The sequence below is a fragment of the Lynx rufus genome, unplaced genomic scaffold (genome assembly GCF_022079265.1).
Source record: "Lynx rufus isolate CCGP_SWC_20201006 ecotype Redwood Valley unplaced genomic scaffold, mLynRuf1.p SCAF_12, whole genome shotgun sequence".
NCBI lineage: Eukaryota > Metazoa > Chordata > Mammalia > Carnivora > Felidae > Lynx > Lynx rufus.
The window spans coordinates 31,913,710-31,931,612 of record NW_025814826.1 but is presented as its reverse complement, the minus strand read 5'-3'; the positions used below and the strand labels follow the sequence as shown (position 1 = coordinate 31,931,612).

Sequence of the window (17,903 nt, the reverse complement as noted above, 5' to 3'; positions counted from 1 at the left end):
TCAGGAGGTTTCTAGACCCATCCAGGGGTCAAGTCCCTGGTCCCCAAATATATGATTGGAATTGATACATTTGGCTGTTGAAGGAAACCCACCTTGAATTCATTCAAACCAAATGAGACCTATCATAGTGGAGAAGGTGAAGTGGAAGCTTCTGAAACTGTACCTCTACAGTCCCATTCCCTCTATCTCCCATTCCCTCGCCAGTCCTGGATAAGATGGTGAATCAAACACCACTGTATTTGGTGGTGATGATGGGGGGGGTGTGTGGCAGAAATTAATGCTACTCTAAATGATCTTAAGAATGAAGCGGGAGGTGGTCCATATCATAGCTCCATTTAATTCACCAGTCTGACCTTTGCAGAAACCAAATGAATCTCGGAGAATGACTGTAGGCTACTGCAAACTCAAATAATAACCCCAATTATGGCTACTATGCTAGATGTGTTATCTTCGCTGGTGCAGATTAATATGGCCTCGGGTATACTGTATGACATTCTTTTCGATCCCAATCAGGAAAGATCAGAGAAAGGAACAGAAACTGTTTGTGTTTACATGGAACAATATACATTTACAGGTTTGTTTGGGGTCTATGTTAACTTCTGTTGTTATAATATGATCAGATGAGATCTGAGCCGTCTGGACGTCCTACACATCCTGTTGATAAGGTGAATGAGCAAGAATGGCTAGCACTCAGAGACATTGGTTAAGACATATGTGTTACAGTGTATAGGAGTTTAATTTGATGGCAACTGAGTGAACTTCCACCGTTGTAAAGTGTTTAGGGATCCAGCTGGGTCAGGCCAAGTGAGGATAACTCTTCCAAAAGACAAATTGCTGCATCTTGCCTTTGTACCAGAAAGAAGGAAACAAAATTCCTTTGGCTTCTGGTGCAACATATTCCACATCTAGGAATGTGTTCCAGCTCATGTATTGAGTGACAGGAATAGCTCCCTGCTTTGAATGAGAACTGGAGCAGAAAGTCAGAATTGCAGTACAAGCAGCCCTGCTCCTTGGATCGTATGATCTGGCAAACCCTAGGCCAACAGAAGATTAGTGATGAGAAAATATGCAGTGTGGCATCACAAAACAGACCTCTGGGGTTTTGGAGCAAGACCATGCCATCTGCAACAGAAACTTATATGCTTTATTTTTTTTTCTTTTGGCGTGGGGGGGTGGGGGCGCAAAAGCCAGGGAGGGGCAGAGTGAGAGAGAGAATCTCAAGCAGGCTCTACACTTAGTGCGAAGCCCCACGTGGACTTGATCTCATGACCGTGAGATCATGACCTGATCTGAAATCAAGAGTCTGATGCTTAACCAACTGAGCCACCCAGGCGCTCTGAAACTTACAAGCTTTTTGAAAAGAGTCCCTGTGTGTCATGTGTGTCACCTGTGTTCCAGTGTGTCACTGGAGCCTAGCAGAGGCAGAATTCCTGATTGTAAGAAACCAAGTAACCATGTGTCTGGAACTTTCCATTATGAGCTAGGTTCTGTCAGACCCACAGAGTCATAGACTCAGGCAGGCCCAGCAACATTCCAAAACAAGATTGAAATTGTGGGATCAAGGCTAAGCAAGACCAGAAGATATGAGTTAACTGCATGAACAGGTGACTCAGATCCTCATATCACCCACCACGGGTGTACCAGCACCCGTCCCTCAGATCATTCCTACACTATGTGGGGGCTCATCTAACCAGCTTATGGAATAGGAAGAGCTTGAACATGTTTTATGGGCAGGTCGGCTTACTGTGTGGATGGAAACCAAAACGGGCAGTGGTTTAATTACACTCAGAGTGGGAGGGGACTTGAAAATAGTGATGAGGAAAAATGGTCCCAATGGACAAAGCTCAGAGTGGTGTGCCTGTTACTCATTCTGTGTGGATGGAGCAGTGGCCTGAGGTGAGAATGAAGACATACTCATGAGTAGAGGGGATAGTTTAATGGGTTGGTTGCAGGTCTGGAAGGACAAGGACTGAAAAATTGAAGCATCAAGGAATGTGGATGTATTTAAGGGAACGGGCATAAGGTGTGAAGGTTTTTGATTCGCATATTAATGGACACCAGAAAGCATCTCTCACAGAATAGGCAGCGAACAACCAAGTAGACACATGACCAGGCTAATGCGCCTTAACTGTCTTTGAATTGGCATGATGAGCACATGAAGAGAGAACCATAGGGGCAGAGACAGAGGCCATGCATGGACTCTATTTACTGACACTTTTCTGAAAGTCTAACCTGCCAGCAATAGAGACCTATACTGAGCTCCCAGTATGAGCTCCCAATCATCAAGGAGATGATTTCCAATAGGTGATTCTCCTTGTGTTAGAGGATCAGTGTGCATCAGACTCATGAAACAACACATTTGACATTTTCTTTAAAAAAATCCTAGGAATTTTAATAAATTCAATGCTTAATTGTAGTATTTTTAGTACCTTTAATGGTAAGTCATTTCCTGGCCTTGGCCTCATGCTATTCAACTGAGTGGGGATAAATATAAATTGTACACATTAATGTAAAAAAAATTATAATAGTAAACTTCCTAACACAGGAAAGGAAAACAAACTATGGTATCTTTTTCAACCATCGTTGGGACATTAAATCAATGGTGTATGCAAAATTGCTTAGCTCATATTAGGTATGTAATACTGGGTGCTCCATAAATATTAGTTGAATAATTATCAGTAAGACCATTGACCTGGGAAAGTGCTTTAGCAGATATTTATAGATATTGGATATTTAATATTTTAATTGGAATTGTTATAAAATGCTATTCTCCTTTTCTGTCTTAAAAAATTTTTATAATTTCACTTTTCTTACTAATTCTGTGTTAGCATATGGACATCAAGCATTGCCTAGAATTAATAATGGTGCTCTCAGGGCTGATGGCATGTGTAAGGCTGTGCTCGTCTTTTAACCTTTGGAGTCTCCTCTTCTCTAGTTGGTGTATTTGCTATTATATCCCTTATCCTCTGTTCTGATTCCTTACAGATATCAGAGGACATCAGAGTGTTTCAGTCAAGACTGAAAGGAGTAAAACCTAGCCTAAATTAAGGGGGATTTACTAAGAAGATATTTGTGTTCTCATGGCAATGATGACTCTCTAAGCTCATGGAAAATTGAACTGGCATCTGGAAAAGCATCAGTAACAAGGCTGTGTGTGTGTGTGTGTGTGTGAACACAATCTCTTTCTTTCCTTTTTTTCTATGTTCCATTCTCTTGCTCAATGTGTTCATGGCTTAAAATGATTGTTCTAGCCCTCACTAAATTTAACTTTTTAGTTCAAATGTCAAATACCATCTATGAAGTCTTTCTGGTTTTTAGTTCAAAATATCAAGGAATGAGAATGTGATAAGATCTCTAAACAGCTGATAAATGGGCTTATTCTATTTTTTAAATATAATTTATTGACAAATTGGTTACCACCCGGCACCCAGCACCCAGTGCTCATCCCAACAAGTGAAATGGGCTTATTCTAGATCACCCTTTGTCAGAGAAAGAGAGACAAAGACCTGCAGTAGAGGGATTCTATGGCATAAACATAGCTGCCTAGTTCCACCCCTTACGCACTGGTTTATGTGTGTTTGTGGCAGTTCCTAGGGAAGGAACTAGAATTTGTAAACCTATTTTTAATCCTAAATTAGAGATGGAAAATTATATCTGGTACTGCCAAAAATTGTTTTCATTTTCATCTTGACCAGTTTACATTTGAGAGAGTTTCCTGCTTTGTATTGTATTCAGGAAAGATAACAAGGACTAGAGTTCCTAATATTTTCCCCTGACTTTTCTGTGCTATCCACCAAAATTGTATGAAAAACAAGTTCTAACACTATTTCAGGGAAAAACAACATACTCATCCTAATGATGTTATTTTTCCTTAAGATCAACTTAGACAGAATGGTTGATCAGCTCCAAGGAACATGGAAATCCATTTCTTGTGAAAATTTTGAAGAATATATGAAAGAGCTGGGTGAGCCGTTTTTACTTTTATATTGTAGCCAGGAAAAATGGGAGACTTGATAACACAGACACTCGCTTTGTATGATATCAGATTAATCTTGGGCCCCTCCCTCCAACAGAAATATAAAAGCAATCACATAGAAACAATCGGCATTTGTTCAGAACCTAGATGCAGTTCTATGCAACATTAGTTTATAATCGGCAGAATCCTGTCCTCACGTAATATACCATGGATTTACACAGATAAAACATACACGTGCCATATGCTAAATGGAAAATTATTTGCATAAATAATTTAAAGCAAACGGTCATAATTATTTTTAAAAATGATCATTTCGCAAGCATTTGCCCCAAATCTTTAGAGGATCTTCAGAATAGATCTTGTTTTCTAGTTTCAGGTGGCTGCTGGCCCTCCTTAGTGCCCGGCCACCATTGTCACATTGTCTTCTTCTCTTCTAGAGTCTAACATCTCTTTTCCTTTTCTTATAAGGAAAGTTTCTTACGATGAAATTGTGATTATCTTTAGGCTCCACATGGATGGTCCAAGATAAACTCCCGATTTTGAGATCCTTGAGTTAACCATATCCACAAAGTCCCCTTTAGCACATAAAGTGATGCACAGGTTCCAGGGATTAGGGTGTGAATATCTTCGGGAATAATTATCTAACATATCACGACTTGTTGTGTTTCACATTGTGCGTTCATGAGGCATATTACGGTGTTTCTATAAAGTATTATGTATTATGTAACAATAACAAAAATTTATCCCTATGTGGACTGACACAGAAAATCTCCAAGATATAGAGATAGGGGAAAAAGTAAGTGGAATAATAATTTATATTTTATTTTAATTTATATTATTTTTATTTTATTTATTTTATTTATATTTATTTATTTATATTTATTTATATTTATATATTTTATATATTTTATATATTTTAAAAATATATATTTTAATAAAATATATATTTTAAAATATATATATTTTATATATATTTATATATTTTATATAAAATATATATATTTATATAATATATAATATATTATTTATATAATATATAAATAATAAATAATATATAATATATATAAATTATATATATAATTTATATATAATAATAATATAATAAATATAATAATATAATAAATATAATATAATATATAATAACATATTATATTATATTATATATATTATATATTATATTATAATTTATTATATTATAATAATAATATAATAAATAATAATATAAATATTTATTTATTTATTTTATTTATATTTATTTAATTTATATTTTAAAAAATCCTATATATAGTGGCGGTGGTTGTATAACATTTACTTAATGCCACTTAACTGTACACTTTAAAATGGTGAAAATGGTAAATTTTATATGTATTTTAGCATAATACAAAATATGTAATGGAAGAAAACAGACTCTATATATGTGTACATATAAGAATGTAAGTGAAGAGATAAAGATGTTGAATAATTCATGCCAAAGGATTTTGTCTGTATAAATGAGTACATTTTAAAATAGGGAGTTGGTTCATAGCTTTAATCAAATTTTCGAAGAGGTTCTTCATGAACCAGCAAGACCAGTAACTACAGGACTAAAGAAAAATGACGACCACCAGCCAAAACTAGAGACTAATTTCATTCTGCAAAATATAATCTATTTTAACTTATAACGGTGCTACTTGCTTCAGATACTTGAATTCATGCAGCATTTAATCTGTTTAACTCACAAACCTAGTTAGTAAAGAATTATACAGCTAACATGAGTTTCCAAAGCCAGTAACGGATTTAACCATAGTGTCCTTTTATCTGATTCCTAGGTATAGGAAGAGCCAGAAGGAAACTTGGCTGTCTGGCAAAACCCACGGTGACCATCAGTACACAGGAAGGTCTGATCACTATAAAAACCAGAAGCATCTTTAAAAATAATGAGATCTCCTTTAAACTGGGAGAAGAGTTTGAGGAAAACACACCAGGTGGCCATAAAACCAAGGTGAGGCCTTCAACACTCTTTTAGATAAATTTCATAAGAATGCTAATTCAAAATCATTCTAAGTAAATCACGAATTATAGCAAACACATCTAAAGTCTGTATTAGATCAACTTGGGCTAAAATCTAGGTCTCAGGATCTTAAATTTTAATATGCATACAAATCTCCTGTGATGCTTATGAAAAATGCCTCCTTGTAGGTCCCATCCTCACAGGCTCTGATATCTGGTGTAGGCACCTGAAAACTGTATTTCTAACAACAATTCTGATGCAGATGCTTAGCTGACCTATTTTGAGAATTATTTCCTTAGATTCTTCTCTCAGAAACAAAGTTCTGCCTTTCTACTTTGTAGCGGTTTCCTACCAAGCATAAAGTCACAATGAATAAAACGAGTATTAGCCAGTATAGGTGAGGTTATGCCACAGTGACAGATTAACCACAGGCCCTCATGACTTAACACAATGGGAATTGCTTTCTAATTTATAGTACATATTCACCATTGTTGTGGGGTTGAAGAATCTTCTGTGTGTGTGGTGGTGAGGGGACAGGAAACAGGGTATCTACCCCTCTTATTTCTCAGGGAGAAGAAAGTTTTAATTATTATTCAAGACAATATTATATTTTTACTCTTATAAAACCTCCCCTCCCCCCCGAGAAGAATCAGTCAACAAATTTAGTGTTGGCAAAGTCTTAAAATATAAATGAAACTATAAACACCACTCTAAAACTACCTGAGAGCATCACAAAAGCTAAAAAGAATTTGGTACTTCATAGAATTTTAGTGTTCACATGTGACAATCTGAGCTGAATTTGGTTTTGTCTGTTTTCCAGAGTGTGGTAAACTTAGATAATGACTCTCTGATTCAAGTTCAGGACTGGAATGGCAAAGAGACCACCATAAAGAGAAAGGTGGTGGATGGGAAAATGGTGGTGGTGAGTGAGCTGTTTGTCATTATTTTTTTCACCATCTGTAACACCTCTATATAAAATCACTCAGGGGCGCCTGGGTGGCTTAGTTGGTTAAGCGTCCGACTTCGGCTCAGGTCATGATCTCACGGTCCGTGAGTTCAAGCCCCGTGTCGGGCTCTGTGCTGACAGCTCAGAGCCTGGAGCCTGTTTCAGATTCTGTGTCTCCCTCTCTCTCTCTGCCCCTCCCCTGTTCATACTCTCTCTCTGTCTCAAAAATAAATAAACGTTAAAAAAAAAAATTAAAATCACTCAGATGTCTTATTCTAAAATGATGGAAGTAAATGTGATTTTTCTTTTTCTCTTGCTTTGTAAGAATGTGGGAAAACATTGGCAGATAAATGTATGATCATAAATCGTATAAAATGTGCATGGATTGAGGAACTAAAAAAACTAAAGAACATAAAAAAATGTGTTGCCTACTTCTTTGACTTGTCATAAACCAAAGCAAGCATGCATTTGTGCAATAAAGATTTCAGCAGGGATTTCGAGTTGTTTTTAATCCTTCACTCCATACCAGGATTAATTTCTCACTGTTTTCCAGTTCAACACCAAACACGTGGAAAGGAAATTTAAACTAATGCAAAGCTTAAGTGGTATCGACTTGGTGTATGGATGAGTTGACACAATTAAAAACTAACATTTCTGTGGTTGTTGTGTCTGCATGTTTTCATATATTATTTACCCACTCCTCACAATAATCCTGTGAGGTAAGACTTGTTAGTCCATTTACCAGGTGAGAAAACTGAGATTCAGCCACTGACTTAACCTAAGGATATTCAGCTAGAAAAACATGGTGGTGCTGGGATTAAAACCCAGGTTGGCTTCATTCCCAAGTATACTTTTTTAAGTCCACCCTTCTCTCTCTGAGGATGGCTTCTCAGTTCATCTTTCTCCCTACACAGTGGAGGGATATATGCCAATGATTCTTCTTCCCAAACTGCCAATTCCACAAAAATGAATAAAAAAGCCATTTTGGACATAATATCAAATAGTTCTAAGGGAATATGTAAGAATTGTGTGGAGGTAAAAAACAAACAAACAAACAAACAAACAAACCTATCTTCATTTCTTCACATAAGGATATTTTTTCTTTCCACAATGAAGAGTACATTTTCCTTACAAAGTAGTAAGTAGAGGACTGAGGATACTTGATTTTATTGCTCCTTATAATGGCATAATCACCAAACAGATGGGTTTTTAGTTCATTAGGAAGAATGTTAGATTCAGAATCTAAAATGTACATTTCCATCTCTGCCATTCAGTACTTACATGACTTTGGATGAGTCATTTATCTTTTCCAAATTCAGTTCACTTGTCTTAAAAAAATGTAGAAATGTCTTCATGGTTTCTTTGAGAGAATGAAATGCCATTATGTATACAGTAGTGCTCTAAAAACCATAAAATACTACATCAATGTAACAATGTCATTATTTGAAAATGTAGGGTTATGTGAAATCGCAAAAATGCTTCAATGTAGGCATTTAAAATGTTTGAATAAAGACTGAAGTTTCTATAGTATATGTATTTTTTATATATATACACATACATTACATATTTACAATATATATGTATATACCGCACATACCCTATTTAATATATGATTTGTCATCCCCCCCCCCCACACACACATACACACACACACGTGGCAAAATCAGCTAACAGTTGGTATCTATTGTTCTCTATGTAGATCTCTTTTCAAAACTCCTATGGATAGTACTTAGTTTGCATGGTTCTAAAAGTCAGTTTCACCAACAATACTGATGTATCTCATCCTTTGTCTTCTAGGAAAGTGCCGTGAACAATGTTATCTGCACTCGGACATACGAGAGAGTACAAACAAACTCAGCCTCCAACTCTTAAGCACTCCCAAATTGTGATACAGACTGCTGAGGCTGTTTAAATAAAACTCCAAAGTAAAATGTTATGACTGCTAATACGAGAGAGCCTACACACAAACATTGGCAATTTTGGTTTCCCAGCTTTGTATACCTGTATTCTATGGTACTTTGGTATTGGCAGCTATAGGAAACCAGAGTGATATTCAGGGCTGCTATAATATAATCAAAGTCACTTCATATTGATTTTTTTTTCTCATTTGACATACTATGTTAACCCTTTATATTCAACATGACCTGCCCTAATAGGGAAAATAATATTAATTTACTAAAAAAAACCTTTTTATAGGGGCTGGAGATACATCAGAAAACAAAACACAAAAATCTATGCCTTGTTAGAGTTTACAATCAAGTTGCATTGGAGGCTCTTTGGGATGATTCAGATTTCAGATTTAACTTATTATAGTATATAATGATTTGTATTTAGGAAGAATTTTGTCCTAAATGCTCAGGATTTTTTCTTTCATAATTGAGTGTTTGTTGGTTGATCAGTACAGACATTTCAATTTGTACACAATTCCTAACATATGTACCGATAATCTAAAAAATCATGTAGTTGTGATTCTTTTCTAAAAGTTATTCTATGATGTCCAGTTTAAAATTTGGAGGCAAATTTTCTTTAACAGTATATCAAGTACCCATATCTTCAAGGCTGATGCACTGTTACATTGTTAAATGCCATCAATTAACAATTTAATAGTATATACACTACATACTCACATTTTCAATCTTGCACAGCACATTAACAAAGTTACTAGGAAAACTGGATTACCACAACCAAGATGTTACAGAGTATACAAAATTCTCACAGGGAGAACCAAGATCAAGGAGAGGTCTTTTTTAGGAAACAATTCTAACAAAAACAACATTGGAATAGAAGTACTTTAAAATGTTCAATACATGTCATTTGCCAAGAGTGGAAGTTTGACTTCTTCTTTGCCAATTTTTATGCCTTTTATTTCTCTTTATTTTCTGATTTCTGAGGCTAGTACTAGAAGTACTCTTGTTGGCAGTACAACCCAGCGCAGGAGGCCTTGTGGTGAAGGATTAACCATCAGATACCAGAAGAACACAGGATATCAATGATGACGCCCTGGAACACCTGGGGCTGGGGGCAGGCGCGGGCTGTGTAAGGGGTGGAATTCTCCACAAGCAAGTGCAAGCATAACATTGGGATATTGGTGTTAATATTATATTATCTGTCAACAATTTGATGAAGTCTAGAGACTTTGGGTGCTCAAACCAACCAACAAAACCCATGAAAATGCAACAGCAGCAGGCAAAGATTTTCAGGGAAGATAAGTAAGCCGCATGCCTACCTCTTCCTATCTCCTTTACCTGGTTGAGAACTATTCAAATAAAACATCACTCGCTATGACCGTTGGACATGGAGTGTCCCTCAGGTATGGTTCAGCAATCAACATACAACCAACTTGGACAAGACACAGCACTGCGCTGAAGTGATGTTGTAATTCAGGATTTACTGCACATTCACCAGGTACCAGATACTGCGTGAGAACTGGTGATCGACGGAGAGAGCTAAGTCGTGTTCCCTGCCCTTGACCAACTCAAGAGAGAAGAGATATGTGAAAAAAGTATCACACTGGCACATTAATATCAGGAATTTATAAGCAGTGTAAAAACCAAATGCTTTCATTTGGACAGAAAGAGCTAATATCACTTTCTTGGTGAATAATTGCCTTGCCCAGGAGAGAAGAAAACTAGCAATGAGGGTGACAGAAGAAGCAAGAGTGAGGACAGGAGCCTGGCCCAGGAGGCATGCCTGGGCTCTCCTGCACCCCTTATCAGGACGTCTGTCCTAGGGATGGTGCACCTCCCTGCTGCAGCCTCCGTGCACTTTGCACTCATTCAGTTCGAGTCAGTAGTCACTATTCAGCGAGTGTGGACTTACTCCTAGAGAGGCACAATCTGTTCATCTTAGAATGGGAAAAGTTTGGGTCTTTAAATATCACATTCTTTCATGTAGATTTGGTAAAAGTATTAGAATAGAAATCAGAAAAATGCTCACTACAGAAAGGGGATATTTTAGTTTTATGTAAACAGCAGAGTTAACAATTTGAATATTTTCTAAGTGGACAGATTTGGAAAAATAATGTTCCATTTGAATAATTCAGCTGACAATAATCTGAGATGAAAAATAAGGTAACAACAATGATAATACACTGGTTTTTGAGTCACTATTGAGTACCAGACACTGTCTAGCACTTTTGATCCATGCTTCATTTTCTATGAAGTATTTATAAAAGTATACACTAAGACTCAGGGAGGCTGAATTTCCTCAGCTGATCAGTACCTGAGTTTGAGTTCAAAACTGGATCTTTGTGACCCCAAGTCCATGATCTTTAACTGTTGAGCCAGAATGCCTCTCGAGAAATCAAGATGAAGTTATGAAAGTTTCTTTTAGAGTCTTTCTATGTTACAATAAATGCGATAAATAAATGCATAGTTAATGCCACTAATCTGAACCCTACCTAAACTCTCATGCCCTAAATGATTATAAAGATTATCTTTTGGAGCTCAAAATTTACGAAGTAGAAAAGAGCCAAACCATGACTTATCTATCACCTGTATGAGACAGGTTTATCAGGATTCTTTTTATTTTTCTTTCTTTTTTTTATGCCTCCAAAGGCCATTCCAGAATGTACACTTCCTCAGTTTCATGAACAGAGAAGGGTGCAAAGAATCTCAGGGTGACCCAGATGGGTAGGCTCAGCTTGGATGAAGAACTCATCTGTAGACCAGCCACTGTGGCCAGGAAGATGGATTAAGAGAAGGAGAGGACATCTCCTATTCAAACCACAGGTTTATGCAGGAGGTGAAGGGAAAGATGGGGTAATAGGAGGGTCAGGGAGGTTTTTCAGAAGAGATGGGCTGCTGGGCAGACAAGTCAATGGATACCTATATCTCAGGTGTCATGCTCAATAATTCCCCCACTCCCCAAGGTGTATAAATAGTCATGTCTCTTTTCTTATTTTTTCATATGGTTTCATGTTTTACATTAAAAATTTTTAATACATTTGGAATTGATTTTGATGTAAGTATAAAGTACACATCAAATGTCTTATGCTTTCCAAATTGATATCTAAATGCCCCAATGAACCATCATGTCATAAGTTATAGAAATAAGACCTGTAGGAATTATACATATTTTCTTCCTTATTTGTATTGTATTTTATATTTGTATGTATATTTATATATTTCTGTATATTCACTAGTTCCTTTCCCTCTCTCTGTTTCCCTCATTTTTTCTTTTCAAATTAAACTTAATTATTAAAAGGCAAATATTTTTAATAGTACAGGCGATACTATTTTTTGTTTTAGACAAACTTGTTTTTGTGTGTAGAACTTGAATCTTAGATGATGTGATGGCTGGAGCTGCTGCAACCCCTTTGCCACTAAAAGGGGAGAGCCTGGAACTGCTAGACACCATGACCAGACACCAAATTTGCCGGTGCTTTGATCTTGGACTTCCTAGCCTTCAGAACTATGAGTGATAAATTTCTCTTGTTTATAAGTCACTCAGTCTATGGTAGTTTACTATAGCAGTCAGAATGAACTAAGACACCAGGTAGGTTTCTTTTTTGTTGTTGTTTAAACTTTGACTCCCCTTCACCCATTTATCCTATTCTCTGCCCCCGCCTCTGGCAACTGCCAGTCCATCCTCCAGATCTATGAGCTTGTTCAGTTTTTGTTAAGATTATTTATTTCAAGAGAGAGAGAGAGAGAGAGAGCGAGCGAGCGAGCAGGGAGGGGCAGAGAGAAAGACAAGGTAAGAATTCCAAACAGGCTCTACACTGTCAGCGTAGAGCCCAATGTAGGGCACGAACCTACGAACCGTGAAATCATGACCTGAGTTGAAGCTACCCAGGCACCCTGGGTTTTTATTTTTATGGTTTATTTGTTTTGTTTTGTTTTTAGATTTCACATATAAGAGAGATTTATAGAAATAAAGGAAATTCTTGCTCAATGCACTAAACAAAAGGAATAAAATCTAAGAATCTGAGACCTGAGAAGTTGGACTAAGAAAAATAGAAGGTCTAATAAGTTTTAGGTTAGCACTGATAGATGAGAATTCTGTTTCAGAATTAAAGTTGAGAATACCATCATGCATTATGAATTTGGGAAAATTTTCTATTTATACAGTGCAGAGATGTCATGGAAATATGGTTTTGGCACTAGGCAGGGCTCTGAGAATCATAAAATAGAATTTCTCATTTAAGAGACTAGAGAACCGAGGATGAGGAACGGGAAAAGGTCTTGTTTGTAGTCTTCCCAAGTTCTGATTGAGCACTGGTGTGTTTTATAGATTTAGTCTTAGTGACTGCCATGGACCATTCAGAATCCTACAGACAAAATCAAAGGACGACTGAAGTCACAATCCTAGAACTACTTTGACGAGAATTGTTGACGGGATAGGACATTGAATTCAGTGACTATACTTAATCCAGTCTAGCACCAGATGAGAACATGACTCTTGCTGACAGAAAGACTCATTTGAGCCTTATGGCAAAGAGGTATACCTTCCTTATTTTGTGATATGAGCACTTCTTTGCCAAGTTCTGCAACAACGTATTGACTTAATTTTGGTTACCAGCAGTTTCTAAACTTTTTTTTTTTTTAATCAGTGGACCTTTTGCCAAATAAATTGTGTGTAGATGTGTGCAACAGATCAAGGCAGAGCTCTTTTATTTGTGCAGGAAGTCCCAGAACCCCACACATGATTTCATCTACCTTTCCATACTCTCGAGGACACTTTTTTTAAAAAAGTTTTTTTTTGATGTTTTATTTATTTTTGAGACAGAGAGAGACAGAGCATGAACGGGGAAGGGGCAGAGAGAGAGGGAGACACAGAATCAGAAGCAGGCTCCAGGCTCTGAGCCATCAGCCCAGAGCCCGACGCGGGGCTCGAACTCACGGACCGCGAGATCGTGACCTGAGCTGAACTCGGGCGCTTAACCGACTGAGCCACCCAGGCGCCCTCAAGGACACTTTTAATTCACTCCCTATCTACTGAGATCTACCTTTATGAGAGACCCTGTGGAGTTGGGACCAGACCACTGGGAAGGAGGCTTCCAAAGGATGCCGGTTTCTCTGATGTGGTACCATGAGGTTGGTTCTGAGAGGGTTGGAAAACTGGAAACTGAAATCAACATCAGCCACTGGAACCTACTGCTGTTGGCAGCCTGAAGAAATATTGCTGGGGCCATGCTGACAGAGACAAAAAATATGACATTTGAGTAAATATACGAAAGCAGCTAGGGAATGAGACAGAGACAGGCATATAAGTAGATCAGTTAGGATTCCAGGCCTGTGGTGATGGTGGCTTGCCCTGGGATGGCATTGGGGATGGCAAGAAGCAGGAGATGGCAAGTAGTAGTAGAATATATTTCTAAGTTAGGGTTAACAGGATTTCCCGATTGAATTTAAAAGGAGATAGTTAAGGATGATTTAAAACTTTTCGGTATTAGATATTAGAAAGATGCATGTCATTAAGTGACATTACATCCAAACTATGCCAAAACAATTGTTCAATTTTATAAGTTTACTAAAAAACTTAACAGAGTGAGACAGAACTAACCTAAAGTGATCTAAAAAAAGTGGCTAATTTACTTATTTAGAAAACATTAGGGACTTCCCTTTCTGGACATGATGGCGTAGCAGGGGCCAGATTTACCTCTCGCTGAAATAACAACAACAAAAAAAGGGACTAATTACATGAAGCAATGGTCTTCAAGACACAGGACTTGAAGGGAAAGAACAGTGATCCATGGGAGAAAGGAAACACAGAAGGTGAACTTGGCCATTGCCCGGTCATACTCAGAGGGGTACCAACAGCAGCACAGCCACATGCCCTCTCCTCAGAAGTCTGAGTCCCAGCTTCCCAGAAGATTTCCACTAAGTTTTTTTTTTTTTTATGTTTATTTAGTTTTGAGAGAGAGAGGGTGAGAGAACCAGTGTGTGTGTGTGGGGGGGATACAGGATCTGAACTGGGCTCTGCCCTGACAGCAGTGAGCCCAATGTGGGGGCTAGAACTCACAAACAGTGAGATCGTGACCTGAGCAGAAGTCAAACCGTTAACTGACTGAGCCACCCAGGCACCCTTGACCAAGTTTTAATGCTAAAGCCCCATCCCTTTCTTTTTGCTCCTGCAGGCACAGGGATAGTAGCTGAGTCCTGCAATTTGCTATCAATCTAATACTTCGGTACAACTCTTTCAGTTCTCCAATACCAGCTTCAACAATTCCTTACGCTAAAACCTCTCTGTTGTGTGGCTGACTGGTATAGAATTGTTCTTGTTCTGACTGGTATAGAATTCCTACTATGTGTCAAGCTGCATACCAGGTCATTTACATTTAAGCCTTAGAGAAGTTAGTTAATTTCCCCTGAGGTTATGGAAATGCTAATGGTACATCCAGGATCCAAGTGTATCTCATTATAAAGGCTTTGTTTGCTCTCAGTCACTAAGTAACACTATAGTTGGATAAAGGGTTTTGAAAGAAAAGTAAGTCTTTCATCATTACTCCTGGGATTATGGCTAAAGCCAGGATTATTTCTATTTATGTGTTACTTTTTGCTTCAAAAGATACTAAAGACTAGAAGGCTAGAGAAGGGAAGGGAGAGTAATTTGATCTCAGGAAGTCTAGAAAAATTATTTCAATGCCTATAAGAAAGTATTGAAACTTCCCATGTTTTTTGTTTGTTTGTTTGTTTTTGTTTTTGTTCTTTTGTTTTTTTGGTGGGGGTGCTTGTGGTGACCCTTGAATACCAAACACAAGTTTAGCAAATGTGGACCATAGGAACTGTTACATGCAAGTTGTAACATCTTGGATTTGGCAATCTTTAGTTTGTCCATTCCCTTGAGGGAAGTCTAAAATGTGTTTCAAAATAGTAAAGTCTTGGTAGGTCCTGACTTGCAAACATTTGGCTGACTTAGAATAGCTCAGGTATGGGGCGCCTGGGTGGTGCAGTCGGTTAAGCGTCCGACTTCAGCCAGGTCACGATCTCGCGGTCCGGGAGTTCGAGCCCCGCATCAGGCTCTGGGCTGATGGCTCAGAGCCTGGAGCCTGTTTCCGATTCTGTGTCTGCCTCTCTCTCTGCCCCTCCCCCGTTCATGCTCTGTCTCTCTCTGTCCCAAAAATAAATAAACGTTGAAAAAAAATTTTTTTTAAAGAATAGCTCAGGTAGGCATAATTTTGAATTTCGGTTCCAGTTTCTTTCTTCCCTTGCAATAGTACCTTCCATTTGTTTGTTTAGTTTTTTTGTTTGTTTCCTAGAGAGTTACTATTTCCTATATACATATAGAAGTATAGAGAGTTATCATTTTGTGATACTGACTGGGCTCAACATCTCTTCTCAATTCTCCATTTCCAGAACCTACCTCCGTTCCCACTCGTTCCCACTTCTTAAGGACTGAAGGGGAAAAGCTATGCCCTCTCCAACATTAGAACCTCACATACATGTTCTTAAAGAGCAATGTTATAAAAACTAGAGGGTATGCATCATTGAAATGAGCTTGAATTCATGCCATGTTATATGTGCAGATGAGATAATAAGGGATTTGGGGACTTTGCTTCTAGCATGGTATAGTGACAAGAATTGTATTTACTCTTGAAAAATAAATGACTAAAAAACTGGACAAAATATATGAAGCAGCTATTTCCAAGAACTGGAGTACAGGAAATATATAATGCCATAATGCCTTAGAGAAGGGAAACACTTGAGGTGACCTCCCACCATTTTTTCAGTTTTCTGCCTAGGGACACTTCCCTCACTGACGTGCAGAGAGAGAGATCACAAGAAAGGCACACTGGCCTCACTGAGTGGATGTGAAAGAAATTAGGAGGTAGGGAGTTTGAGATAGTTGGAAGATGCAGGGTAGGGTTCTGGATGGGATCACTCTACAGAAAAAAAGGAGCTTTAGAAATCTGTACTAAGGGTCCCTTTTATTCTTGGCAAAATCCTTAGCTGCACATGCGTGGAGTGACACTTAAGAGGCCAGGAAAAGAATAGCCAGGGGGCCGTAGTCTGAACAATTCAGAATTCATACATGGCAGAGAGTTGTTTAAGCTCTCACCAGCCAGAGTGGAGATTCTTGATACTCAACTAGAGCACTGAGAAGACACCCCAGAAGGGCTCTATCTTGGAACATGGGCTATACTATCCCTGGGGTAGTGTATACTATGCCCAGTGAGGTTAGATGCCCCCTAACAAAGCTCAAAAACAGACTTTGGGAGATCAAGCTGCTCGGCCAGTAACTTAAATTTCTTGTAAGTACTTTTTAAAGGAAGACAAAATGTAGTAAGCACTCAACTGAATTACATTCATAATCTCCATGCAGCCAACTAAGAATTATTGAATATTACAAGAAACAGGAAATGGAATGTATAACCAAGGGGAAAAAAAAACCTTGATAAACAGCGAGACATGGCAGAGATTAGCAAACATGGACCTTAAGATTATTTAAAACATATAAATATGCTGAAATGCTTAAGGATGTAATGAAACTCTGAGCATAATGAAGAAATAAATGGAAGATGAAACTTCTAGAAATGAAAAATATAGTATCTGAAATAAACATCTGCTGGATAGGATTAAGAACAGATTAGAAACTGCAGAAGAAAAGATGAGTTAACTTGAAGACATAACAATAGACTCTAGACTGAAGCACAGACAGAAACAAAGACTGGAAACTGCTTTTGGCTAGAGAACTCCCTTGTCCATGTTTAAACACCTCCCAGGAGGAAGGGGTAGCCACAACCCAATGACTGTTTGATGTGGGGTACAGTCATCCCAAGATGGGGTCATAGCTGTGAGCGTTTAGAAGCCTATAATCCTGGCAGCTAGGGAAGGGGGATACAGACCTTAGTCTTGAAAAAGGGATAAGAAACTATACTTCAGCATCAACTATACTGTTTTTTTTTAAATAATTTTATTTTTTTTTTAATTTTTTTTTTTTAACGTTTATTTATTTTTGGGACAGAGAGAGACAGAGCATGAATGGGGGAGGGGCAGAGAGAGAGGGAGACACAGAATCTGAAACAGGCTCCAGGCTCCGAGCCATCA

General features: G+C 37.9%; 1 protein-coding gene across 1 annotated transcript; it reads left to right on the top strand.

Moving 5' to 3' along the window:
* The first annotated feature begins 3,891 nt into the window (after positions 1 to 3,891).
* FABP12 (fatty acid binding protein 12) lies at positions 3,892 to 8,784 on the top strand. Its single transcript, XM_047073779.1, has 4 exons — positions 3,892 to 3,964; positions 5,785 to 5,957; positions 6,787 to 6,888; positions 8,710 to 8,784. Exons 1-4 carry the CDS (start codon positions 3,892 to 3,894, stop codon positions 8,782 to 8,784), a joined length of 423 nt encoding a protein of 140 aa, XP_046929735.1.
* The last annotated feature ends 9,119 nt before the right edge of the window (positions 8,785 to 17,903 follow it).

What these genes read in the sequence shown, in the direction of transcription:
- FABP12 (XM_047073779.1), top strand. Translation starts at nt 3,892, where the DNA reads ATGGTTGATCAGCTCCAAGGAACATGGAAATCCATTTCTTGTGAAAAT. An exon ending in AGAATATATGAAAGAGCTGG is followed by an intron (nt 3,965 to 5,784) that starts GTGAGCCGTTTT and finishes TCTGATTCCTAG; the next exon opens with GTATAGGAAGAGCCAGAAGG. An exon ending in TGGATGGGAAAATGGTGGTG is followed by an intron (nt 6,889 to 8,709) that starts GTGAGTGAGCTG and finishes TTTGTCTTCTAG; the next exon opens with GAAAGTGCCGTGAACAATGT.